The sequence below is a fragment of the Bremia lactucae genome, linkage group LG1, assembly GCF_004359215.1.
Source record: "Bremia lactucae strain SF5 linkage group LG1, whole genome shotgun sequence".
NCBI lineage: Eukaryota > Oomycota > Peronosporomycetes > Peronosporales > Peronosporaceae > Bremia > Bremia lactucae.
Window position 1 is genome coordinate 13,360,558 of NC_090610.1, and position 25,969 is coordinate 13,386,526.

A 25,969-nucleotide genomic window follows, 5' to 3' on the forward strand; every position below is an offset into this window, starting at 1 on the left:
TCGATCCGCGACTATGATTTCCAATTCAGGAACTGAACCAGCCCCATCTTGGGCGTATCGCCGTGCTCTTACACCTTCCTGTGGAATTGAGCCAGTCTCACCGCTTTGTACGCGCTGTGCAACAGCTAAGATTTCCTGTGAAAAGCTGAGCCCATCTTTGCCACGTGCACATTGCCCACCGATTGCGTCTTCCTGGGTGGAGACTGACCCAGCCTCACCACCCTTCACGCGTCGCCCAACGATTACGATTTCCTGTGAAGGAGTGAGCTCATCTTCTTCACGTGCGCGTCGCTCAACGACTGCGTCTTCCTGGGTGGAGACTGACCCAGCCTCATCACCCTTTACGCATTGTCAAAGACTCTTTTTTCGAAACGGTTTCGTGCACAATCGGAGGCTGAGCTTTGCAAAAAACTTTGCCGTGCATCAAACAGAATAATGTTTCTTAACTTCGGCTTTCACTTGGTTTAAATTTCTATAATAATTTCCTTATTATAATTCATACTAAGTCGTCAACTCTGGCTCGGGTTACAACAGCCATTTACTTATTTAAGTCAGTGTCGGCTAGAAGTAACGAATTAGATGAAGTGGGCCCTTTCCCGATTTAGATTCACTGATACATCACTTACCACCATGTACACATGATCCATGTTCGTCGGAATTTGATTGGGGCACTGCGCGTGCCATCAGACAATTGAGAATGAAAATATCGTAACCTTATAATCTAATATAAAACGTTGTCGCGTGCGATTGACTATCTGTCACTTCTTCAGCCTTCTAAATCCCATTTACCTTTTGAAATTGGTGGCACCTCTTCGTGGGCGACGTGTCCTTTCAAATTTCTTTTGTGACAGCGAGTCTTGACAGCAAAACGAGAGGCTTCACTGCCACCTCTAGGTCCGCCAGCCTCGTATGTGTATAGGCCTCATCCGACCTGACCAGGTACGTTACAAAACCACTGAATTTAATTAATCCCTTTGGCGAATTAGCTGTGCGTTAATTATTATTTTGTTTGTCCGAATGGCATTGCCGCTAAAGTTGTCGGCTGAGCCATCAGAGCGAACGCCGCTGGTCTATGATGAGCCTTCTCTTATGGAGAATGAGAGAAATTATGGCAATTATCCACCTCTTCACCGTGCCTCGTCCTGGCAGTTCTGGCGCACCACGTCACCGCCTCATCGTTTCTACCTGCTGATTCTTATGAGCTGTATCCCGTTCGGTGAACACTTTGTTAAGAATGGCATGTCGTCGTTGGAGCAGCTACTATTGGATGATAAAGACTTTCCAATCTCGAACACCATGTACGGCGCACTTTTGTCTGCTGTGTCCGTGCCGAGTTTGTGTTTGCCACTATTGGGAGGTCGACTTCTCGACAAGAGTGGTCATCACAGTATCCGCATCTTTTTAGCTTGGATCTGCTTGGGCCAGGCCATTTTCGCGCTTGGAATGGAACTTAAATTGTACTGGCTTGCGCTCTTTGGCCGGGTCTTTTTCGGTGTAGGGGCTGGAAGCGTTGTCGTGGGGGCACGAGTTCTTATCGCGTCCTGGTTTAAAAGCAGCGAGCTGACATTTGCCATGGGCGTTAGTGTAGCGATTACTAACGTTTCAAAGATGCTAGCAAAAGCTACCGTTGCACCAATCGCACTTTTTTATGGTGGGTACGTGCAGGCGCTATGGTGCGGTCTGGCAGTATGTGTGGCATCGACCCTCGTAGGTGTTTTAGTGTGTCACTATACGCTGAATCTGCAGCGCATTGTCGAAAGCCGCGTAATTGATGAGGAAGCTTTAGATCCGACTCTTCTTTGGTTGACGGACTATGCCGAAAAGAAGCGCCGTAGACATCGCTGGCGGAAAGCGCACGCCCAGGTCAAGCAAATTTCGTGCGAGAGCGTGCAGAGCTTCTCGCGCATGTTTTGGGTTATCGCATTGCTCCACGTCAACTTTATCAACGTATTTCACCTATTCCAGAACGTAAGTGCCAGTTACTTGTTCCAGCGCTACAACTACTCGATTGTCAAAGCCGGCGTCGTAAGCAGCTTTTCGCACCTTTTTGTGGTATTTGCGCCTTTTATTGGCCTTGTGATCGACCGTTTTGGTGGACGAATTATGCTTATTATTGTTGCCGCGAATTTGTCCGTCTTAGCCTATGTCCTCATGATTTTCACGGAAGTTAATCCGATCGTGTCAATGTTGCTCATTTCTATATGCTTGTCGTTCACACCGACGGTTCTTATGGCTGCTATACCAAATTCGGTGAGCTGCAATAGTTTTGGTACAGCGTTTGGTATTGTAGAAATTACAGATGCGATTGGGGCGACATTTGGCAACCTGATGGTAGGATATCTACGCGATGAGACGGGCAGCTATCATGTCGTTATGATGATGTTGCTAGGCATGGCTTTTTTGGTGTTGTTGCTTGCTCTATTTCTTGTTTTCGAGGATAGCCGGAATGGCTGGGTTTTGAGTGCGCCTTGTGGACAATCCCGTGCACACTCTGTTGATGACGAGGACTCGACGAACGACTCTGCGGCGCTTGAGGCGCGGTTCGGAGCGAATGAAGAGACTGACCTGATGCGTGGTCGCCGAATCGAATTGTAGATCTCGATGAGCTGTATTATGTATTTAACTTCGGATAAATTAATTAGGCTTTGCTAGTCAAAAAAAATGGAATTTTAATCGGTTGGTGTAATTATGAAATTTTACACGATGATAGGCATTAAAAAAGTTTCAAATATTTTTTTCTTATTGTTTTCATGTTGAACAGTAACAGTAAAGTGACTAAGATGCCTCGGGCTGGAATTGTATTCACTTATATACACCATACATTTGCTCTCATTGGAACGGAGATTGCTATTCTTTTTGTCGTCCAGCTTTATTTTTAGTTATAAGTGGATCTGCAGTGGCCAGGAGCAATTACTACATAAACTGGTCTTAGTCGAAAATATCAAAGAAACAATTGGAAGTATTGTAGCAATTACTACATAAACTGGTCTTAGTCGAAATATCAAAGAAACCATTGGAAGTATTGTACTCGGGCTTGTGGAAAAAAGTGAATGACCGTATCGTCGATCTCGGCTTGCATCTTTATTACGCAATGTGTAGTGATCTTACAGAAAAACATTTATCGAATATGCTTGGCACTTTTTTTCTTTTTTACATTGACTTAAGGAGGTATATCGTGAAAAAATTGAAACATTGGACAATTTATTAGACTTAGCTTAAAATAAATTGTCATAATGAGACGCTCCAAGCTCAACAAGACACGATCAATAAATACATAGCTTCCGCATGTTTTAGGCTTGAGATAGCTAACGACTATCTTTCATATCAATTGTCCCCAACTGGTTCGAAATAATGTTTCTCCAGACACAATTTTTCAAGCAAGGCGTTTTGTGCTCACTTTTTTTTAATCTATTGACATATATTAGGCTCCACTTGAAACGACGTATATTTCAAAGATCAAAGCTGATCGCTTCAAAATTATGTGTCTCTCACAATCTAATTTTAAATGAATAGGTTGGCAGTAATCTTTCGTGTGCAAGTGTGACAGCATTTTTCCGCGCTCAGCTGTCAAAGCGTAATAGCCTGGCAAGGCTCCCGCAATTGACAAATAAGGACGTCAGCATTGAATCTGGCGAGTTTTCTAATTGAAATGTATGTTGGGCTAGTCGGTAATACTGGATGTAAGAAACTCACCACTTTACTTGTAACAACATTCAAAGTACCTCTATAATATTATATAATGTGGCTATTCTTACAAAAAAAAGTATCATTGCAATTTTAGTCGTCAAATCACGATACTTAGGAATATGGTGGATGAGCTGCTCTTTTCAGGGCAACTAATAGCTGTGACAATGGAAGAGACCGATGACTTTCGCTTGCAGATCAATAACGAGGCCATATCTTTTTTGCAGCAGCTTGTCGAACCCATTCTAGTCGTGAGCTTCCATGGACCTAAGAAAAGCGGCAAGTCGGCGTTAGTGCACAGTCTTCTACAGCTCGAGCAGGAGTCAATGACGGGGTGCGTAATCTATTAGTAGATCTGTGGAGCCTTCAAATACAGAGCTGTGTGGCTAAGATATCAATTCTACTTATTTTGATGCTTTGATGAAAAGATGTAGCGGTGTATGGCTGTACATTAAGCGTGCCAATTATCCTAACGCCAAGTACTTAGCCGTGCTGGACCGGCCCGGCTTTGGAACAGAAAAGGTAGAGTAATGGAAGGATACCTAATTATAGAATGATTACCATATTTTGCTGCACAATTATTGTAGCAAGTCGATCGGCTGCTGTACTCGATTCTCTCGGGGCTAAGTAGTGTGGTGGTGCACCATGTAAATGGTCAGCTGACCTCTGATTCGGTGGACCACTTTTCATTTCTTGCCGGAAACGCAGAAGGAAGCGATGTACCACTTGCTTATGGTGAGAGAGATAATGAAGAGCGCGAAAAATATTTGAGATGACTGACGAGGCAGTTGTAGACTTTCCACAGTCACCGAGGTTGCTATGGGTGCTGCAGAATGTCACTACGGCTAAAATCAAGGAAAAGGTTCAAGAAAGCGGACTTTCTTTACAGCAGATAGAGCAGACGTATATGTGTAATGCTTTGGCCGCGCTGACAGATGATTCTCCAAGTGCACGGGCTATCAAGTTATTTGAAGCTATCTATTCGAATTCGAGGTGTTTCCCTGTGCCACCAAAAGAGACAGAAGCGTTCAAAAGTCGAGTCGAGAAACTGTTGCGAGTTCTTACTGACCCCATTCACAATATATATCATAAAAATATGGTTTTTAATGGCCCGCTAGCGGGATTTGTATTGGTTACCATGCTTTCTTGTCGCGACAACGTCTTCGCGGTATGCAAAAGAGTTCTTGACTCACACCATTGATTAACAATCATTGCTTATATTGTTCGCATTTTCCGACAGACATTTAAAGGCCAAATTTGGGACAATTTAATCGACAATTGCTGCCTCAGAGTTGTCGAAGATGCAGTCAAGCTGTACAAACTTCGAATGTCGCAAAAACTGAGCAGCATTGTTAATATTTCAGATCCCAAGGAATCTAAACAATTACTAACAGCTAATCAAGATTACCAGGCTGCTGTTCAAAAGTGCCAGAAATCGATCGAGGTGACTATAATGAATGTGTGAAAGTCCTACACCTATGATATGAGTTGCCTTCCTATAGGTGCCATGTGAAAGCGGTGTTCTATATTGTAAGCATTCAATTGCAAAACGCGAGGCCAAGAAAAATCTCCGCGCAATTCCAGTTCAATCCGAAAGCCGCAGGACTTTTTTTCAGGTTTACAGCTGCACTATGTCGCGTTCTTGCATGTAACTTGTAAATAACGTTTCGCTGATCAATTTTTTTCAGAAAATGTTTCGAAATTTGGTAGAATCAGAATTCGCAACATTTCAAGAGAAAAACGAGTGCATGTCTTCAGAGCTCTGCCATTCGCTGCTTGCCACACTTCATACCAAAATGACCGAAAATGTCAATGCCCAGTCAATGGTCGGTCCAATGGATGATGAAAATGGATATTGCGTCCAATCAGCAGAATTTAAGGTTGAATGCTTGACTTGATCGAAATATCTACGCCAAACTTTTTTGATTTGTTGCACGGGCTTACATGCAGCGCTTCTATCTTCACTATCAAGTACACTTGATGGAGCTTATGACAGGTTTTACAGACCAGGCGAAAGGTCCAATGCAGGTCAGCACTTTGTTATCATTTGTAGACTGACACATTTACAATTCTTTATTGATATGAAAAAAATAGAAAAGAGAGCTTGCGAAATTCATACATGACACTATTCGACCGCAGCTTGCAGAACTATCAATTAAACTGGACACAATCCGTGAACATGAAAATGAAGTTTTGAAGAAGATGATTAGAGATAGAGAGGAACAATTCGAGGAATTCATTGCCAAACAAAAGCTAAACAAGAAGCAGACAGCAGACGCGCAAGATACTGTCAATCGGCAATTAGCTGACGTTGCAAAGCTCCAAGCCGTAAGATTTTTATGAGATTCACAAGTAGCTGCCGTCTATCTACCACTATAGTCTGTTCTGTGATGTAGTTGCGGAAAGAAGCGCTTGTTGGAGCGATAAATGATCTCACTGAGATGCATACGATGGCAACGGAGCAGAAGGAGTTGCTGGAAGAGGCTGCATTCGTCTCGGTTTGTTTATTGCTAGTTGATATCGGTCATGCGAGTCTTAGGTTGTGACGTAAGCGTTGGTGACCTTTGTTTAGGTTCAACTTCCTGAACAAAAAGTAATTGAAGCTACTGCCCAAGAGAAGAAAGTGACGGAGCTTCAAGGTTATTTGGTCAAGCAGGGCGGTGGGGGAAATGTTCTGAATCCTCTGGGACGTAAGAACTGGAAGCAGAGGTATTTTATCCTTAATGGACCGAATCTTATTTATGCAAAGTCAAAGGACGACTACGAGCGGGGGAAAATTATTAAAGAGCTTTGCCTTACCGGGTGAGTAAAATGCTGTGAAACGAATATAGTGAGCTTAAGTGGTCAATTTTGTGCTCCTACATTAGTTGCAAGATTGATCCATCGCGGGATGCTGGGGAAGGTTTCGACATCACTCCAGGAAAGTCAGCGCATGTGTTTGAATTGCAAAGAGGCTTGTTTGAAAAAAATAGTAAGAAACGCTCGTCGGCAGCCGACAGTGGCCGTATCTTCAAGCTGCGGACCCAGAATATTCAAGAGCGTGACGTATGGATTGACAAGCTACGCCAAGCAGCAGGGGGATACTAATGTTTCGAGGATCATATCGCGCAATAAGTTTGAATATGCCCCAAAAGGCCACGATTTATCAGTCAAGTGCAGACTGAAATTTCGTTTGATACACTCACTTTTTGAGAAATGAATAAGGAAAACAGCAGCATTAGACCGCAAAGAGCTCAATTAAGTGCACATTTGATTCTATTGGGTCGGTAGTAAGAATTTTTTTTTCTGCCTAAAAGGTCCGCAAAAACTTTTAAGAGATGTCATACTTATCATAACTTCTCGACAGCAACTTGTAAGGGAAGCTGTGGCGGAGTATCGCTGCATGACTTCACCTTTCCAGCAATAGTAGAAGCTCTGCAAGCTAAATATATTTTCAAAAACAAGCGATACAAGAGCAAAAATTATCGTAGATGCACTAATTATTTGGCCGAAGTCGAAGATAATATTGATATCCACGTAGTCAATGAGGGTGCTGAATAGAACTTGCAAGTGTGAAAGCAGTTCTGTTATTCGTTCGTGCTGCCTTCTCCTATACAACAGAAAAAAATGAAATTTACTTTAAAATGAATAAAGAGCCTTTATATTTTATATCGGTAAATGCCATTACATCAACCTTACCAACCGCTGCTAGACGCGCGATATGGGCAATATTGAATATACGACATGCAGCAAACAAAGAAACGCATTTGAGCTTCCATCATTAAAATTGGTGATTGCTTCTCAGATATTTTGAGTATTATTGCAGCAGCGTATTTATTATCACTCAATTTTACTCGAACACCGATACAATTTTAAGCACGAGTATCCTCAAAGTAATGGTTTTAATATGAAACGCTGTGAACGCAAAAGACCAGAAACGGATCAGCTGCGTCATGCAGCCATCCGCTCTACAGTCATCGCAAATATAAACGTAATAATGGTGACTAAATATTCTACTACTAAGCGCAAGGTGGACAATCTGCATGCTTCTACTCAACAGATGTGGAGAATATTACACACAGACCACCACGTAAAAACGCTAAGCGAGCCGTTATCACCAATGTGCCTCGACCAATTGCTTCGCTCATCCCAATAATTATTAGCATGCACACAAGCACTTCTAATAATCAGAAAGCGACGTGCACAGCGTCGTCGAACCAACAAATAAAATCACGCCCTGCTTATTTGGTGTGTGCAGAAGGCAACCATAAAAAAAGGGTCGGCGCGATAATTTCATTGACCAAAAAGCGAATACACCAAAATTCGGCCCGATCGCACCCAAGATAGCGCCTTTCACTTTGCTGTAGGCAAACAGTGAAAGGCAAGCAAGGACTATTATATCCATGCCCACGTCATTTAAAGATTAGTTCGCCTGGAGATCCATAATAATCTTCTGCGTCCACGCTGCCAACTGTTGCGCTTGAGGGTTCTGAGCATTGTTAGCGCACTCCGTCACGAGCTGAACGACAAACTGCTGGTGAAAATACATTTCCATAGACTTGCCCATTGCTTGGCCCATGTCACTTTACAATCACATCAACAAAACAAACACACGATTAATGCGCCACGACATATTTGATACCGCAGACAGCTTGTACGAACCCAATTAAGCCCACAGCGCCAGTCGTCACCGCGTCCGATCGCGTCGAAAGGTCGTTTGCCAACGCAGCCAAGAAAGCGACTATCTGTGGTGCACATACCTGCAATAAAGAGGCTTTCTGAGCAGCGCCAAGGCCCTGAACGATACCAGTTAGTGCCTCCAGTACGCTCTCACGCAATTGGTTCATATATTCTACAACTTCTTCGTCATCCGACGCAATAGATCCACATGCTCCGGCGGCCTGTAGGATCATTTGCAGCGAAGACACTGCATAGCGCTCATACTCACCCTCAATAGCCAAAGCAATATCACCGAAACACGACAGAACAGGCGGCTTGACCGAGCGATTAAGTGTCGGGTTTTTTAATATCTCAATCAAAGCAGCCACAATCGCGTCACACAGAGGCAATATTTTACCCTCTAATGCACGACAAAGATCACCAACGACACCCACAGCGACGCTGCAAACCATGTATTCCTCACTATTCTTCAATCCAATCAATACAACTGGTCCGAAGTATTGCATGTAAACCTCAAACTTGGCACCAACAACATTAGCCAAGGCACCAGCAGCCATAAAAGCTTCCTCAGCAGCAGCAGCGTTACGAGTCGAAAATACTTGCAACAATGCCTGCATGATACGGTCCGCCAGGGGCTCGATACCCACATTAAGCTTCTGAATGGCAGCAATCAAAACACCGCATAGCAGAGCCTGCAAACCTGCCTGGTCATCGTGAAAGCTGGTTGGATTCTCGATAAGAATCGTAATGCTTTGCTCCAGACGGTCTAAAATTACAGGAAGACGCAACATAATGTGCTCGTCCACCTCGTCAGCACCAGCTTGTACCAGTACATTCAGCGCCTCGTACGCTGAACCACGCAGATTGCTTTCAGTGGCATTTGGGCGATTACTAGTTTCAAGAAGTTTGTCAAATAGCGTCGTAAAGTACGGAGTTAGCATGTGAGCAGCTGCCTCCGATTCCTCAAAGGCCTTTACGATATTGTGAATTGCGTAACAGACATTGTGTGACACCCGCGGCTCCTGGTCCAAGCCCTCAAGCAGCAGCTGCATGAGGCCAGGTAGCATCTCACCACTAATGCAGCCGTAATGCAGCTCACAGATACGTCCCAGAGTCCAAGCTGTCGTATCACGCACCAAAATGTTGTCAAATTTCATACAGCCCATCAAAAAGCCAAGCGCCTGGCGCACAAGAGGAGCGATCTTGGCCGAGTCGGGGCCATCCAGTATCGAGCCAAATGCCATGATCGCAGCTTCCTTCGCGCGCCATTCAGTGCTTTCAATGTTTTGCGTAATAAATGCCATAGTTATATCCACGCAAGCATCGCCAACCACTTGAGCCACCAATGCAAGGCACGTAGCAGCAGCCATGGACAAATTCCAAGAATCTTCGTCTTGGTCGTCTTCCTGTTTCTTCAGTGTTTCAGTCAAAAGAGGAACGAGTGTATTCAACACGGTCTGGACGTAAAAGTTGCAAGGAATAAAGTCCGTGCGATTCTCGAGTTGGGCATAATTCATTTCTTCAATAAGGTCCAGCTCCACATCGCACATAGAGGACCAGAACTCCAGCGACTGGAGCCCAACCTCATCCTGATCGCTCGTAATAGCGTGGAACGTCAGCTTGCACAGCGTGTCCATGTACTCGGCCAAGTATTCGTAATACATGGTCGCGATCGCAGCAACACATTCGTACGCGACCACGCGGGTACGCAAATCCTGAGACTGCGTTGCTTCACAAATCTTTTGCATAAGATGATCGCGCTCCTGTTTTCGCTTGATATTCTCGCTCACAAACTCTAAACTATTGCGCAGGGCCGTCACGGCTGCGAGACGAATGGGTGGTGGTCTATCAGCACGAATACCGTCAACAATTGCCGTAAGAATGCGGTTCGTATCCTGCTCATCAATTGAACCCTCTTCAAGTTCGTCGCATAAGTATCCAAGGCACTCGAGTGTGGCATGTATACAGCCCTCGCCACCGCTAGTTACGTTTTGTAACAGAGATTCGAGCAGCGTAGGCCATTCCTTCGCAGGTAGTTCGATTCCCCCGATTTTGGCCACCAACTGGGCGCTAGTGTGGCGCGCAACAGAGTCACTGGACTGCAACACGCCAATGGAACCATCTTTTATTTGATTTCGAAGATTTGGGTCCATTGCCATCCAAGCATTGACCTTTTGTTGCTGCAGAGCGTCATCTTTGGCATCAAGAACGTTCTTTAGGTACAAACCCGCGGCCTGACGGCCCACGACGGCAAATTCTTCAGAGGCAAGCGCTTGTACGAGTGTCACCATAAATTGACCCATCTGCTGTTGTAAAGCATTATTAAGGAACTCCTCCGCCTGCTTTCGTAGCTGCAAATCTAATTCGTCATCAAGATATGTTATTTTAAAACTCACATAAGCGATAGCGTATGAACAAACCCGGGCTCTGCGTATTAAGAAGAGCGGCTGAGATGTCCATGATTTTCCCAAAAAACAATTGCAGTCGTAGAGAAGAGAAAGCTGCAGTGTGGTTTTAAAGGGGGGCGGAACGGGGAATGGTGGGGAAAAGGCGGTGGCTTTGATAATCCTGCTATTTTTCGATTGGTTAAATTGGCTGTTGCAAATGGGCCGAAGAGCCAGCATACTGCATTCAAGACAATGACTTTAATGGGCCGGGCTATTTTTGAGAGGCTTTGACAATGCGAAATACGCTTTTCTCAAAATAGTACCCGTCCCAAATCTTGTTACTTATTATGAACGAATTTCCAATATCGACATTTAAGCTTATTTTTGGAATTATAAACAATGCACACTTTTGCATGTTTGCTTAAAATGTGCTTTTGTGTCATGATAATGATGTATCGTTAAATTAACGAAGCAAAGAGAGCCTGCCTATATCTCGGGTGGCTGTCAAGCCTTGCGAGGAAGCGATTATTAATATATTGAGTATTATTGTTGTATTAAATCGCAACAGATAAACAAAAAATATAGGATTAACTCAAGCTAAGAAATTTAGAGAATTCGAGCATTTCCAATGACTGTACAGGTCCTAAACCCACGGCATCCATCCTTGAAAGGTACGGCCAAGCAGGTCCGGTGCCGTTGCAATCGCCAGCAGTTGTTGAGCTTGGCCTAACGAGCTTAAAGTTGTAACTTCATTGTCTCTCTCATCGATGTCGCCGAAACTCGCCGCATCAACAAGAGCATAAAATTTGCTCAGATGGTGCGTCAAGTGCGAGTTCTGTGACAATTCCTCCTTCAGCAGCAAAGCCGGTGATATGCCATCTAGCTTCCTTCGCGCAATGGCAATTTTAATATCAGGTAGCCATGCGGCATTCGCAATTCCACGAGCTGTTGAAGCAGTTCCATTTTTGTTGGATCGGAAATCAGCGGACTCCTGGACATCTTCCATCTCCGCATCACTGTCGTGAAATGTAGATGTATCGCCTTCTGTTACCGACTCAAAAAGTACTTTTTGGTGCATCGCGGTAGATTGCTGCCAATCCAGTAGCGGATCGTGTAAAAATACGTTCATCACGCTTTCAATTACCTGACGTTTTGAGCGCAGTGCGTCGAATACAGCTTGCATATCCTGACACACGAGATTGGCCCCGTCATACGGCTGAAATACAAACTCCATTTGCCTTGTATATCGAAAAGGAATTAATTCTGGGATAGGGAGAACACTGGCACCAGCACCAAAACTCACGCCAAAGTCGATTCCAATGACACGGCCACTGCTGAGATCAATAAGGAAATTGTCTAGATGTCGATCGCCTATGCCTAAAATGTACGAGCAGGCACTAAATACAGCAAGTGATTTAAGGAAGTGGTCTCGTACTAATAAGAAAGCTTCAAAGTTTAAGCCTAATGCGAGCAATTGACGCCGCAACAAATCGGCTGGAATCATTGCTTGGACTCTATGGAATTGATCCACCACATCTTTCGACCGAGGAGCAACAATTTTGGCGCTGAAGCTCGCACCTTGTTGCTTACGATGAAATGACTCGTACGCTTTTGCTGCTATTGTGTTAAACAAGTCCAGTTTTTTACTCTTGTCGCTCTTCAGATCAATGCAACGTTCGTCAACCTGCATTTGTGCTTCAATAACTCCTTTAAGCGTCAAAGTCCCATCAACCCACTCAAGCAATCCTATGTCTTGCGTCATTGGAAATACTTCATAGGTAGTCAAGCAAAGTCTCTGGTCGCGGCATCGTGGATCTGCTTTAAAAATTTGGTTCATTACGCCAAAAACTTGCTCAATTCGCTGGTCAAGGCGCAAATCTTCGCCTCCCTTGACTAGAAACGTGTATTCCTTCTCATCACTGCAATGCATTGTCAATTTCTTTGGCAGCTGTTTCGAAGCTAGCACCCCAAGCACTGAATCAAAACTTAAGATCTTAACATGCTTCGATGAATCTGGAGGACCCCAATCTATGCCAACCAAAAAAAAAAGATTTAGGTGGCTGACGATTTGCTTAAAAATCAAACGTTCTAACTAACTTACATGACGTGTATTGCCCTGGGAGTTCTAAAGAGCAGTTCGAATGGTCAAATTCTTCGAGCCACTCGGCAAAGTCTCCCAAATGCGCCTTCATATCCCTAGTTATACCGTATGTACCAGGTGTAACGCCGAAATGTTTCATGATCCATTCACGGGCATATTTGATAGATTTAGCGGTCATCTTTGAGCCGTCCTTGCCCATTATTTTTTCCACATCTCGTTTAGCTTTTCGACTCCATTCGCGGTTATATCTACCTATTTGGCCACCGAGTAGCGGACGATCCAATGAAAAACAGTCTTTCCATAGACGCGTCACTTTGTGGCGTGCATCTTGCGTCCGGTTATCTTCGACAAGCTCTGAAATCTCTTTAAGTCCCTCTTTTAGACGAAGTTCTGGGTGGTGAAGTCTGTTCAATTTAGATCAAAATTCATTAGCAACGTCTTGAATTTACGAATTGGTTGAAAAAAAAAGCGTACAGTCTTAACGCAGCGACAAATTTTTCCATCACTGAATTGGTCAACAACACTTCCAAACGATGCAAGTCCACGTCAAATTTATTCAACGAAGATTTGCAAGTGACCATAAAGTCATAGAAGAGAGCTATCGGGTACTTCTCAGCCATCTGCACGTAAAATAAAAAAAATATTTAAATGAGAAGGGATATAGAAGACAACGCGTGCACAATAGTCAACAGCAAACCTTTTCCAGAATAACTAAAACAGTTCTTCTGATTGGCCCATTCAGTAATGCCATAAGCTGGGCCGACCATTGCAAGCATGTCCACAGCGGGACATTCTTCATAACAAATTGTTCAAAGTCTGTTACAATTTCCTGATAAGGAGAAATCACATCACATAATTGAGGAAAGTAATGGGCACATTCGCGATCTCCCGCGGCTATTCCTCCCAAGACGTTATCAACCAAAAGCTTTACCAATGTCTTACGATCCGCAAGTTTGGCTAGTTTCTCTAGTTGTGGCTTAAAGAGCAAGTCATTTAAAAACTCGATGAAAGTTAATCGGCATCTTAAAAATCTAGATGACCCGCCTTCTCTCAAATCGTTGCTCATTACGGCATCCACGCGCCGACTAGAAGCCTTAAACATGTCAACTGCACGTGAGAAATAAATTTCTTTTAAATTGTCATCGATGTCCTGTGAAGCATAAAAAATAGCGGCGTTCGCAAACGTCTTAGCTTCTAGATAACCCATTGCAACTTTGTCGCTCACAGCCGCTGTCTCCATCATCTGCATAATTTCCGCATTGTCAAACGTTTTCGTAGCTGTATTAAAGTATCTTGTTATAATAGTATTTGAACTCGGATTGCTTGATTGGTACCCTTGGCGATCAACCAGCTTAAGCATGTGTGCCACAAATACCTCAATCATTTGCACGCTAAGTTTTGGAAGTTGATGGGTGTTACATAGCTCACGATAGCTTTTCAGCATCTTAGATGCTAAAGCTGGAATGTTGCAAATTATTGCCGCGCTTGCGTACTGTAGTATCGTATTGCTCATCCCCCGTCGTAAGGATAGTTGTATCTCATCCGAAAGCATTCCTTGATCGCTTGCGGTCTTGAGCAGGAAATCAACAATTGTATTCTGCACCATAGTGTGCTGAGACCAAAGCTCTATACCGTCTTCACTCATTGATGGTGAAAATCTTTCCCACAATTTTACAAATCCGACAAAATCCTGTAGCTTAGTTTTGCGCATTTCGAAAGTATCACGACCAAAGCGATGAAATAATTCGTCGATCTGTACCATTGATGATAATGCTTGTAACAATTGCAAGCGTGAAGACGATGCCAAAGGGCTTGTGTGCCTCCACATCGTCAAAAACGTTGAGTAAAATGTTTCGATACAAAATCTTGCATTTGTATTGTCATTCGATAAAAGGTGTACCAAGCACAACTCAACCGGAAATTTTGACTGAACTAGCTCTGCTTTTCTTAAATCACGCGAAGAGCCTTCTATAAAATTACGAAGGCTTGCTAATATACTATCCGGTTGATTAGCCTTTGATAGACTTATGCTAGAGTGCAAGTAGTGCCCAACGCCTTGTTCCAAATATGGTGGACGCTGCTTCCACAAAAAGTTACTGTTTTTCTTAGTCGCAATAGAAATTTCTGCTTCCAGTGTTTCCCAATTATTTAATGTCTCCAAACATTTGTAGCGCTGCCACCGACACCGTACTGCATCAGCCTTGACTGAAACGACAGTGGCATCATCCAAACATTCCATTTGCGAATGTAGTATGCTTTCAGCTTTCTTATATAATGATATCGCAAGTGGAAGGTCCCCAGACAACTGTGCTTCGAGCGCTTGTTTGGATTCAGGAATTGTACTGCACGCTATTGACAAAGCTGTCAAAAAGTTACGTTTACGCACCGTGCCTAACAATTTGTGAAGCAAGTCCCAGCAATTCGTCACCAATTCGTTTAACTCCAAGTCTGTGTTGGACTGAATTTTGTAAGTTAATATTTCTTCGAGTGCCAGCTCACAAATATGATATTTCCCGCTGGATAAACCAGCATCTCCGATCGTCTCAGGTCGAAGTGGAATCAAATCACAAAGTCTTGGGTTTCCTATAATAGCCTTTAAATAAGCAGACACAATGCAATCAACGTAAATGGAAGATGTCTTGGAGAGTATCAAAGTCTCATTAAGTTTCTCCGTAAGCCGCTTCGCGATTCCAATCTTTTCAAACTGGTAATTTCCGGTGATTGATGAAAATAGTGCGCTGAACACTAGGCCCGAAGTCTCGACGGATATTTCACAGAGAGCCATAACAGGATCGACAATGTCTTGCTGTGTTATTTGAATGTCAGGATATTCACCTACACGGTACGACCTTTTCATCATTACGTGTCCTTGGCGTTGATTTCGCTCTCGAATTATCTGAGCCTCTTCTCTCTTCTTCAAGAAACCATGCTGGTCTTGAAAATACAATTTTGATACCTTGTCTTTATTAGACGGCACTTTGTCAGTGGTATGATCTACCGCGGCGCGTTGCTTCAAAAAACGAACTTGACCCGGCGCAACATTTGTTTCTCCAGAAGATTGGCTGTAGCTTAGCCTTGATCCACGAGATGCTACAACTCACAACACACTTGCGTCAATAAGAATCTTAGTATAGCAAATGTAAATGAACTTACTTAGCGCATTGGAATACAGCTGCGACTGCATCTTGCTTTCAAGTGGCTGAGAGTAAGCAGAGTATTTAGTAGAACTATTTAATTGCTGTCTCGACTCGGAATGGGCGCTGAGCGCATCCGCTTCCACCGAGAAAAGCGGCAACATTGACTGTGATTTTGACTCCCAGCTCGCATCGATTTGAGTATCTGAGTACTCTCCGCTGCCTAATGAACTTGCAAACAATGGTTGCTTGAATTCCTTGCTATTCTCTGACATCCCGATTAGTATATTGGTAGCATACAGGACCCATCTATCGTCAAAATCGGGCGAGTATAAAGATCCAAAGATCGCAAGAAGGCGATCACTGCAGGAATTCATCGCAATTGCAGAGGTATTCCAAAAATCAAATGCTTCCTTTCTGCGAGAAGCATCCGGGTCGCACAATCCATGGAGCAGCGAGACTTTAATTTTCGATTTTGACTGATCTGATATGCCTATATGGTATAGTTCTTTTGCCAAGGTGAACAGCAGCGCGCGGGATTCTGATGTATGCCCTTCATAGTGCCTAAATACGTCGATACCGCCTTCAAGTGCATTTGCTACAAGACGATCGATCTCTGACACAGTTAAATTATTCAAAATACATTTTATAACACGAAGGGTACCGAGCTGCACTTCAGAATGCCTATGGGCAACAAAGCGGCCCAGAACTGACTGCACGTGTGTGAAAATGTCTTTCACGACAGCATCATTTCGACACGCATGGTTTATAATATCAATCGCAAACAGAGCCCATGCATCCACCAGAATAGCTCTTGGTAGGACAAAAGATACACGCTGGAGCATGACAGAGTCAATGATATTTGCCTGATCCAGCGAAGCATAGCGAAGTATTGCCAAAAATCGACCAAAATCTTCTTCGTCGTATGCTTTGATAATTAAGCTTTTTAGTTTGCACATAAAAGCGTCGGTGTCAATTTGACGAGTAGTCTGCAAATACAATCCTCCGACTTCAGCTGCCAGGGTGTATAGGGGAGTCGTCTTGCTTGTCATAACAAGCAAGATGCCATCTTCGATCGTATGATCTGATACTTGGACTCGTAGCTTGCTTATGTGCCCAGCGGTTAGCATCGCACTTACAATTTGAAGAGCAGCGAATTGCTTGGCATTGTTCAGCTTAATATCCCCATCTTCAGAAATTATGTGAATAATTAGCTCTCGCGCATCAATATAAATAAGATTTTTCCACAAAGCGATCAATTTGGTCACAAGCAGCACGTTATTGTCACAAACTAATTTATTTCGATTGGGGCATAGATGGATGAGCTCATTAACGAATTGACTGGCAGTATCAATAAAAGGCGTTACTGCGACATTTTGCCAAGAATCCAGCACAAGGCTGCAGCAGTCACGCAAAATATAATTAAATTCAGGAGCCATTTGTGCTGCGTTTACGTCTAGAAGAGTTTCAATAACTGCACGCAACCACGACTCCGAATACAGAAAGAAAACGTCCGGAACATTGAGTACCACTTTTGCCAAAAATAATCGAACATTTAAGCCTGTCGACGCCTCAACGATCACGTTAAATATCTTTTTCATCCAGCCAGGCATTGAATTGGTGCTCCAACTAGAGCCAAAATCCGTCTTCATTTGCACCAGAACGCGAAGCAGAGGGATCATGCAAGGGTGTTGATTGAGATCATCTAGCTTGACAATAATATTCTGGAAATTAGCGACCGCCTGATCGATGTCTATTGAAGCCGTCATTGTGGAGGGGCCTACCCGCTCAGCATCCATACTTAAGCTGCTTGATGTGAAAAATTGAAGCGCAGTAGATTCCGTACGCTTTTGGTTCGTGCTTGCCATGTTGCTCGTGTCGAGTTTTGACTGTAAAGAAACTGTCGATAAAGTTGATAAAGGAATAGTGGTAAATATTTCAGTTTCGGCGGCCAATTCGTATTGACGCGCGGGATCTACAATATTGCTCCAGAGTGCAGGCTGGAACAAGATTTGATCGTATAACTTTTCCTGCTTTTGTGTCCGAGAGACGGCGGAGAGCAGACATCTATACGCTGCACAACAGGCCATTCGATTCAGCTCATCGACGTTGCTGTACTCCTTCGTTACTAATTTGCTTGCACACTTACACACGAGCATAGTGAATTCGCGACCTTTGCCATTAGTGTGCCCCAGAAATGCTGCGTTAATATCAGTTCGGATAAGCTCACCGTCAACAAGACGATACAAAATATCAACAAGCGAATATGCCACATAAACACCAATTTGACAACCTCTTGATTGAACATCAGCTGATGCTGATATTAAAGTCGCGAGTACGCTGATAACACTTAATCTCTTTGGTATACTTTCCATCAAGTAAAATTGCAACATTACTTCTCCTGTCTGGCACTCCAATAAGGGTGTGAATACTTCATCGAGAAGCACTCGACGAATAGAAACATCCAGCGTTGAATCCAGAAGTACCTCAAGCAATTCTGCTAGCTGAAGCCGCATATTATCAGCGTGTACTGTACTTTCAATCTGTAAACCACTGCCGAGCGTAATACAGAACCTTGCAAGCATTTGCTTAATTTCGGTGTAAAATACATGTTTTTCTGCCTCTTTCAAACTCGGGTAGATGATTTTGAGGTAGGCAACTGATTTGCTTCGCTCGATCACACCCAAAAGCTCCAAAAAAAGCATGTGAAACGTATTAAAGTCCTTTGAATCACGAATGACATCGGTAGAAACGATAGGAAACTCGTCAAAGACAAATTCAACAAGAGCATCCAGTGTCATTTTTAAAACTTGCTCTTCTGAGGAAACAAGGACAGAGGTAGGCCCCAGCAGTCGAAGCAGTCGTAAGCTATTTGCTTTTACTAAATAGCTGCATCCCCGCTCTTTAAGCAAACGCGTGACGGCATTTTGGATGTCGAGGATTGGATCAATGCACAGAGCCTGTATGAAACTTGCTGAGCAATGCAACCACAACTCCAAAATATAGTAAAGGACTTGCAAGTTTGATAGAGCCCGTTGTGTATTAGCTTTGAAAGCGTCCAGACTGTCGACAAAATGCTTAGCGTTTGGCAGTAGCGTTTTTGTGAACATATCCCAGTCGGCTGACCTTGGCGTATAGACTTTAAAACTGGTAACTTGACGAAGAATATCTAAGAATGCATTGACAACGAAGTCGTTGTCTAAAGACAGCGACGCCAGCTCGCTGGCGCACCTTTTCCACACTGCAAGTGAAGCAATCACATGGGTCATATCGCTATAAATGAACGCATACTTCTGCCGATCATAAGGTTTCAAAAATATATCAGTAATTCTCCATCCACAAGCAGCCGCCCCCTTCAGCGCTGCAGCAATAACAAGACGATCGTGCGGTGCACCGTTCCCATGATCGAGTACTTTGCTTGCTATCAGTGCGAACATTTCCGCGTGTTTGTCGGCCTCAGGAAAACCAGCAATGCCAGCACATAAAACCTGGAAGTAACAGGATGATTAAGCATTTATCATACTTAACGCATTACAGATAATGAGACGCACCTTGCTTCCAAACAATGACAGCGATGATATTGTCTCCGACTGCTTGTCAAAAGTTTCGCTACTATCTACGTGAGCCAAGCACTGCTTTAAGTTCAACAAAATTAAATCTACTGTTTTCTGGAATTGATTTGCCCAGTCTGAACTATGTACGGTCAAATAGGAACAGAAATCCTCAATTTTTCCAACCAAACTTGTATCGTGTAGTGACATACTAGTTGAACGAAGAAGTGCCTGAAGAATCCTCTCAGTTACAGCCCTACGAAAAGATCGATTATCCACATCGATACTATTACATAATATCATATTTTCGTTTTCCATAGATGACTTTACATAAGTGCAAATTGAAATTACAACAGACATATAAGCTGCAATCTCATCAGACCGCTTCGATGAATCCTCCCAAGGGCCATCGTAACTTAAAAAGGTCGAAATGGCCCACGAAAGTGTCTCCTCGCAAGTGTCAAAGCTTGTGCTATTCACTTCTGCAGCATGCTTACGCTTCAAATTTTCTCTTCTAGACTTTATAAACTTCTCAAGAAAAACTTGTGTCTTTTCACCGAGGATGTCCACGTACCAAACATAGCTTTCGATAGATGCTGAAAGTTGATCCATCCAAACAATTGTGATATCTGTATTGGCAAGTGCGCTGATTGGAACCAGTACACCAATAATCGATTCACCACTGTGCTTTAATTCGTAGCTCTGCATCCATTCGGGAATCGATTTATCAACTAGCACGCTAAAGGACATAAAAATACGTCGGCACAGTTGGCGAAACAGGACTTCGGGTGCCGTAGAATGCCGAAATAGCCATTCTGTCGTTTGCTGTAGAGAAGTGCCTTTACTTGATATGTTTTCATTCAAAAAAAGGTGAGAGAAGCGACAAATTCCACGTTCGATTTTCAATACAGCTTTTGTAATCACATCATGCGATATAACAACTCCTCCGATCCGATTTTTAGCATCTCGATCGCACAAGCGTAAAGCGTAGAGAAGGTTCATCAAGCACGACAGAGCGCATTGCGAGAATGTTTTTCCATCTTCTTCATTTAAAGATCGAAGAAAGCAACTAATAGAGAGTGCTGCGCTACTCCTTTGCATAGCCCCGGGATGGCGACACAGCGAAAAAATTCTTTTAAAAATACCGTCAGTCTTACAATTTTTAATGGCGAGCGACAGTAATACGGCAATACTTCTAGCAGACAGCGTACGTACAGCAGTTTCTGGGTCCGAAAAATTACTTACGAGTATATCCACCATACCTGCATACTCAAAGGGAAACGAACCGCTATTTGCAGTCAGCCAGCGAAGCAGCTGAAATTGAAGTGGCTCGAATAGAGATCTGCAAATTTTCTCAGGGTCTGTAGCTAATTGCATCACCCGCTTTAATACTTCACGCCACATTTCATAAAACTCGGTTTTCTTCCCGGCTGGGTGTGGATGTGTCGTTGTTTTTCCGCACAAAAAGCAAACCAAGGCATGATAGCCCTCACATGCACTGACTTTTAGACGCCGATTAGAGCTTTTACACGCTAAAGTTCCGAGATGAGATAAAATTTCATTCATTGCCAATGACGCCGACACCTCGCCTAGCTGAAGTTCTAGCCGAAAATAAGGTGATGAGTTCATTTTTATCATGCTATTAGAATTGATTACAGACGGAGGCTCGCTCATCAGCAATGAAATGTTACCGCCACAATTTCCAAGTAATAGCAGCAAACGACGTTGCAGTTGGGTAAAATTCGATATTTCGTCCGTGTTCACTGTATCCGTTCCTCTCGGCTTCATCAACCATAATTCTTTATCACTAAGCCCTTCTTGATCAAGATATTCCAAGAGCAGTGGAAGAAGATCAGAAATTGAATCCTCCAACTCGTTCGGACGCTGTATTTGCCAGCGTTCTAGCGTCGTGACGGCAACAATAGCGGCTGGAAGAAATGATCTGCCAAGTTCTAATAGTGGCTTGACAACGCCAACCATGCTACGAATTGTTACCAATTCTCCCGGAGCAGTCAATATAAACTCAGAGCACCTCAGAAGTAGCTCATCCTGATAAAATTGTGCTTGAGCGGTAACTTGTTCGATAAAAGACGTAAACTTATCGCGAAACTGCCGAGTTGTGGTAAGAGTTGCAGGTGACTCAAAATATACCAAACCGTTCATAGCAGCAGCCACCACTGTCCCAATACGGTAAAAGCATGACACCAGCGGTGCTTTAGCAGCAAGAGAGATAATCTGCTCCACAATTAAAGGTATCTGTATAATTAGAACCAACAAGGCGTGTCAAAGCTAAAGCAATGTGTGGGTCTAGAGCAAATTGACGCACCCATGGTTGCAATAAGGAGTTGGGCATTTTACCGAGGACTCTCTCAACAAATGCAGTCAAATTGAGCATGATAGAGTGATCGCGGGGTACGGTAGGCTAGGGTCGAGCGTAGTAAAATGTCAATGAACGCAATGGCTATAGCTAAGTATGTGCGTGTGGTGACTTACTGTGTACCTGATCGTATCTTTTCCATTGTTTGTTGCATGCAGATCGAATTGATACGATAGGTCAAGCTGACTGATGATGTCAAGAACATGCTTGACGGTTGAGTCGAAAAAAATAGCTTGCAGAGTTCTCCTCGTATTCTTATGGTCGCCCATTGGCACATCGATGTTGCTGGTTTCTACCGGCATCGGGGTGGCATCAACAAGCCCTTCGGTCCGAAGTCGAAGTATAGCCAGCCAAAATCCTTCATACTCGAAGAGAAGATTTGTCACGAACTCACCTGTATTTGGATGATATATAACCTGTCGGCAAATAAATTGATTATGTTCGCAATGACATGTAATTAAAAAAGCGTCGTCGTACGACTTCATCTGACTCTGTGACGCTTGAAATGCTAAGCATCAGTGTATGCAGCACGAAGCGATTAATGAGAGGATCTAATACGGTCCATTTCGATAAAGAAACCAATACTGCAGCAATCGGCTTGTGTACTACCACTTTTGACTTCCAGTGGCACTGAGGATAAGCTGTCATCAGATGACACATCATGTCCCCAAAAAACTTGACGAAGCTTTCACCAAGAACAACATCGTGACGCTAAATTACATATGAACAACAATTAGCGCACGCAGCGACCAGCAATTAGCACTTTAAAAACTTACCTGCTGCACAAACTGTCCAATACACTGCAAGTACTGAGAAAATAGGGGCCACCTCCACGCCACGGCTTTCGTATCAAGTGCTAAAAGAGATTCGCCATACAATTTCAATTTATTTTCAATTCTTGTGTAGCCTTTCGCCCCAAGGTAGAGATAGATTGACGATGCGAGCCAGCCAATGCATTGTACAGCGAATGACATTGTCGACGTGCCAGCGGTAGAATTGGAAACGTCTGGCAAAACTTCTTTTAAGATCTTATTCAAGCATTTTTTGCGAGAATCATCATGAACTTCCGATAAATATGTATTTACAACTTGCAACACCGCGTTTGAGCAAGCAAAAGCATGCTCTTTGATCTGACCAGATGAATTATGAAGGCTTGTCAATTTATGAAATCAGGTCGTCCAGAATTATAGAGATTTACCGTTTTATTTTCGCTCTCGCAACAATATTGTACGTAGGAAAACCAAAGCTCGCCATTTTCGCCGATCTCTTGTTGAAATATCTGCGCGTGCTTCGCTAAAAAGGTCTCAGCCGAATTCGTTACCTGGAAGCGAGAAAGGTTGCCGCTGACTGTCGTTGCGAATACTGTAAGCAAGTACCTGCATCAATAAAGTAAACGCAAGCATTAAATTAAGATTCAATTGCAGCATTTGTTTGACCGTACGAGTAAATCTTCTTCTTCCTGGCTTCATCCTGCTTATATCTCTCTTTATTACATTCTAAAAGCCGAGCTAATGCAAATAAAAGCCCACTTATCAACATCATTTCGGGCCCATTACTTGAAAATTGTTTTTCCAATTCAATTTCGATCCAACTGAGCAACGGCGGTACATTGCCACTCGTATCTCGAGGAAACTTTTCCACTAAGTGGCCAATCAGCTCCAGCATCTGGCCTTTAGCCGTCTGCATTGCTTTTGAGAACTTGATGTCATTAAACAATTTTTCTACGTACGCTCTTGGATCAATGTCATCATTACCTACTTGATTGGCTGTGTATTTCAGCACATTTGTCACTACCTGTCAGTAACGACAAAATTATAACTGAAGGATCCAAACTCAATAGTGATTACAGTTCTTACTGTTACTGCCTGGGCTTTTACACGACTATATGAATCAGCATGCGCTGTCTGCTGGCAGGCTTTGAATAAATCCACGACATGTTGTTTGGAGAGAGCCGGATGCGTCCCGTAGACCTTCAAAAATTTCGCTAGTAAGTCAAGCACGCCACCTCTTGCTGCAGAGATTTCACGTTTACGTGCGTCGTCTGCAAAATTGGCGCTAGAACTTAAGAAACGTAGAAGATTCGGCGGGTCAGTGCTTTGAAACAAAAGGATGGTGCATTGCTGAGCCGACGCGCGCGAAAGCGCCATGGCTTCCTCAACCTCCGTCTGTAGGTGAGCTAGTGTCTCTTCTACACTGTCGACAGCATACTCATGCGCCAAAAAGGCCGCCAATTCTTCGAGCCGTTCGCTGAGCTTGGTCATCCCACTTCAACTGGCAAAATATTAAATTATTAAAGAATGAGCGCAGAAATCTGACACCTATTGTGGTTTTCCCTTTCTTTATCACTGTCGTACTAATTAAATTTAGTGTCTCATCAATTACCAATTACAGGCTGCAGGAGGGACAAAAGACGGAAAAGACGGAATACCAAGATATTCAAGCCACTGAATATAATGAGAGCGATCACCCTATTATGTAATGGAATATACTGTGTATGTAAGATCGATGCGGACCCCCGTCAATTAGTTTAGTTACGTAGCCTCGCACCTTAAATTTCGGAAATAAAATTATCATTGCTATAATTCACTGTACATACACCAATTTTGTCAGGGCAAGGAAGATCAGGAGGTCTCGGCGGCCTAAACGGCCGCGTCGATGCCCACCACTCGTTGAGGTAAGGGCGAAAAGGTGTGCTATTTCTGTTGCTATGTGTGTATACGCAAATTGAAGAAGTGCTCATCGCTGATGTGGCAGCTCATGTAGAAAACGAGGATGGCCTGTGCTCTAAGGAGAAACTTGGAGAGTAAAAATATATGTATTGCTTGATCGTGGCGCTCGCGCCCGATCTTACTTTGTCTTGTTGTCTTTGGTTCTCAAGCGCCCGTTCCCAGTAGCCGACCGGTTTCGCAACTGCCCATGTGACTTCTCCCAAGAGTCGTCCTGCACGCGACTGCTCACATCAGTTTCCAACACTCCTTCCCGAATCATGGGAGAGTCAGACCACAGTAGTACTTACCTACTTTAGATCCACCTATAAACGCAGTTCAAGCACCCGTGGAGCTGGCAACGCCTTCGTCAGCAGATCAACTAGCATGTCGTGTGACTTTACGCAACTTGGCTTGATAAACATTAGTAGCATAATCTCGCAGAAACTTGAGCTTCACGTCCACATGCTTGCCGCTTGCCGAGCTGGCCTCGTTTTCGATTTGTTTCATAGCCGCTTGATTTTCCATAGCTAGTACAATCGGTGTCTTGACTCGCAGTCCGAGCTCGGAATATAGCTACTTCAATCCTAGCGCCTCTTGACCTCCTGCAGCTGCAGCAACAAACTCTGCCTCTGCAGTCGAGACGGCAACCGCAGACTGTTTTTTGCAGTGCCATCCGATAGTTGCTCCATTAACCATGGTAACAGCCGCACTCACAGACTTGCGATCCTTGCGGTCACCAGCGAAGTCTGCATCCGTGTAGCAGCTGATGCGAACTGGGATCATCATTCCTTCATCCGCGCGAAGGTGTAGCTTAAGGTCTCGAGTGCCAATTAAGTACCGACCAATTCGTTTGGCTAATTTCCAGTCTTGTAGCGTCGGTGCATGGCATTGTCGTGTGGCCCTATGCACCGCAAAGCCGATATCAGGTCTGGTGCACCGAGCCACCCAAAGAAGACTTCCGACCAATGACTGGAACCCCTTTATGCTCGGTAGCCCGTCCACACCGCCCGAGGTCACCGGTAGCGTTACTTCGCCAAATCAGGCTGTTCCTCTCCGATTGGCGACCGTACTGCTTTCGAGATCAAAACGTGTAATCATGTCGCCGATCGTGCTTGCTTGGTTTAACATATAGCCTGCTCCTTCTGGCTCGACTTGCATACCGAGGAACTTGGCTGCCTCCCATAGGTTCTTCAGCTCGAGCACTTGCATCCCAGCGATGAATTCATCCACACGATCTGTGCTTGTCGCAGTACTAGCAAATCGTCGACGTATGTACCAATAACTGAAGTTCCTCCAGTATCCGCTTTGTAGAATATACAAGTATCCGTGATGCATTGGACGAATCCAAGTTCGAGGAGAGTATTTCTG

At 43.8% G+C, this 25,969-nt stretch overlaps 4 protein-coding genes across 4 annotated transcripts; 2 read left to right on the forward strand and 2 right to left on the reverse strand.

The window, feature by feature from the left end:
- Positions 1-1,017: 1,017 nt before the first annotated feature.
- On the forward strand, positions 1,018-2,595 carry CCR75_003602 (uncharacterized protein; the record flags this gene model as incomplete). The annotated part of the gene is made up of 1 exon (XM_067961696.1): positions 1,018-2,595. The coding sequence occupies one exon, from the start codon at positions 1,018-1,020 to the stop codon at positions 2,593-2,595; it is 1,578 nt and encodes a 525-aa protein (XP_067815230.1).
- A 1,200-nt stretch (positions 2,596-3,795) lies between these two features.
- CCR75_003603 (uncharacterized protein) lies at positions 3,796-6,942 on the forward strand. The gene is made up of 11 exons (XM_067961697.1): positions 3,796-4,018; positions 4,119-4,206; positions 4,272-4,419; positions 4,479-4,852; positions 4,925-5,143; positions 5,187-5,300; positions 5,373-5,712; positions 5,779-6,012; positions 6,081-6,182; positions 6,257-6,486; positions 6,552-6,942. Exons 1-7 carry the CDS (start codon positions 3,807-3,809, stop codon positions 5,580-5,582), a joined length of 1,365 nt encoding a protein of 454 aa, XP_067815231.1. The 5' UTR covers positions 3,796-3,806; the 3' UTR covers positions 5,583-5,712; positions 5,779-6,012; positions 6,081-6,182; positions 6,257-6,486; positions 6,552-6,942.
- A 494-nt stretch (positions 6,943-7,436) lies between these two features.
- On the reverse strand, positions 7,437-10,862 carry CCR75_003604 (uncharacterized protein). The gene is given in 4 exon segments (XM_067961698.1): positions 7,437-8,246; positions 8,326-8,408; positions 8,424-10,702; positions 10,764-10,862. The coding sequence occupies 4 exon segments, from the start codon at positions 10,801-10,803 to the stop codon at positions 8,087-8,089; spliced, it is 2,562 nt and encodes an 853-aa protein (XP_067815225.1). The 5' UTR covers positions 10,804-10,862; the 3' UTR covers positions 7,437-8,086.
- A 393-nt stretch (positions 10,863-11,255) lies between these two features.
- Positions 11,256-24,154, reverse strand: CCR75_003605 (uncharacterized protein; the record flags this gene model as incomplete). The annotated part of the gene is made up of 13 exons (XM_067961699.1): positions 11,256-12,758; positions 12,946-13,235; positions 13,306-13,451; positions 13,529-15,921; positions 15,985-19,453; positions 19,517-21,772; positions 21,843-21,938; positions 22,010-22,309; positions 22,371-22,604; positions 22,670-23,023; positions 23,092-23,269; positions 23,335-23,687; positions 23,750-24,154. 13 exons carry the CDS (start codon positions 24,152-24,154, stop codon positions 11,374-11,376), a joined length of 11,859 nt encoding a protein of 3,952 aa, XP_067815226.1. The 3' UTR covers positions 11,256-11,373.
- Between the last annotated feature and the right edge of the window lie 1,815 nt (positions 24,155-25,969).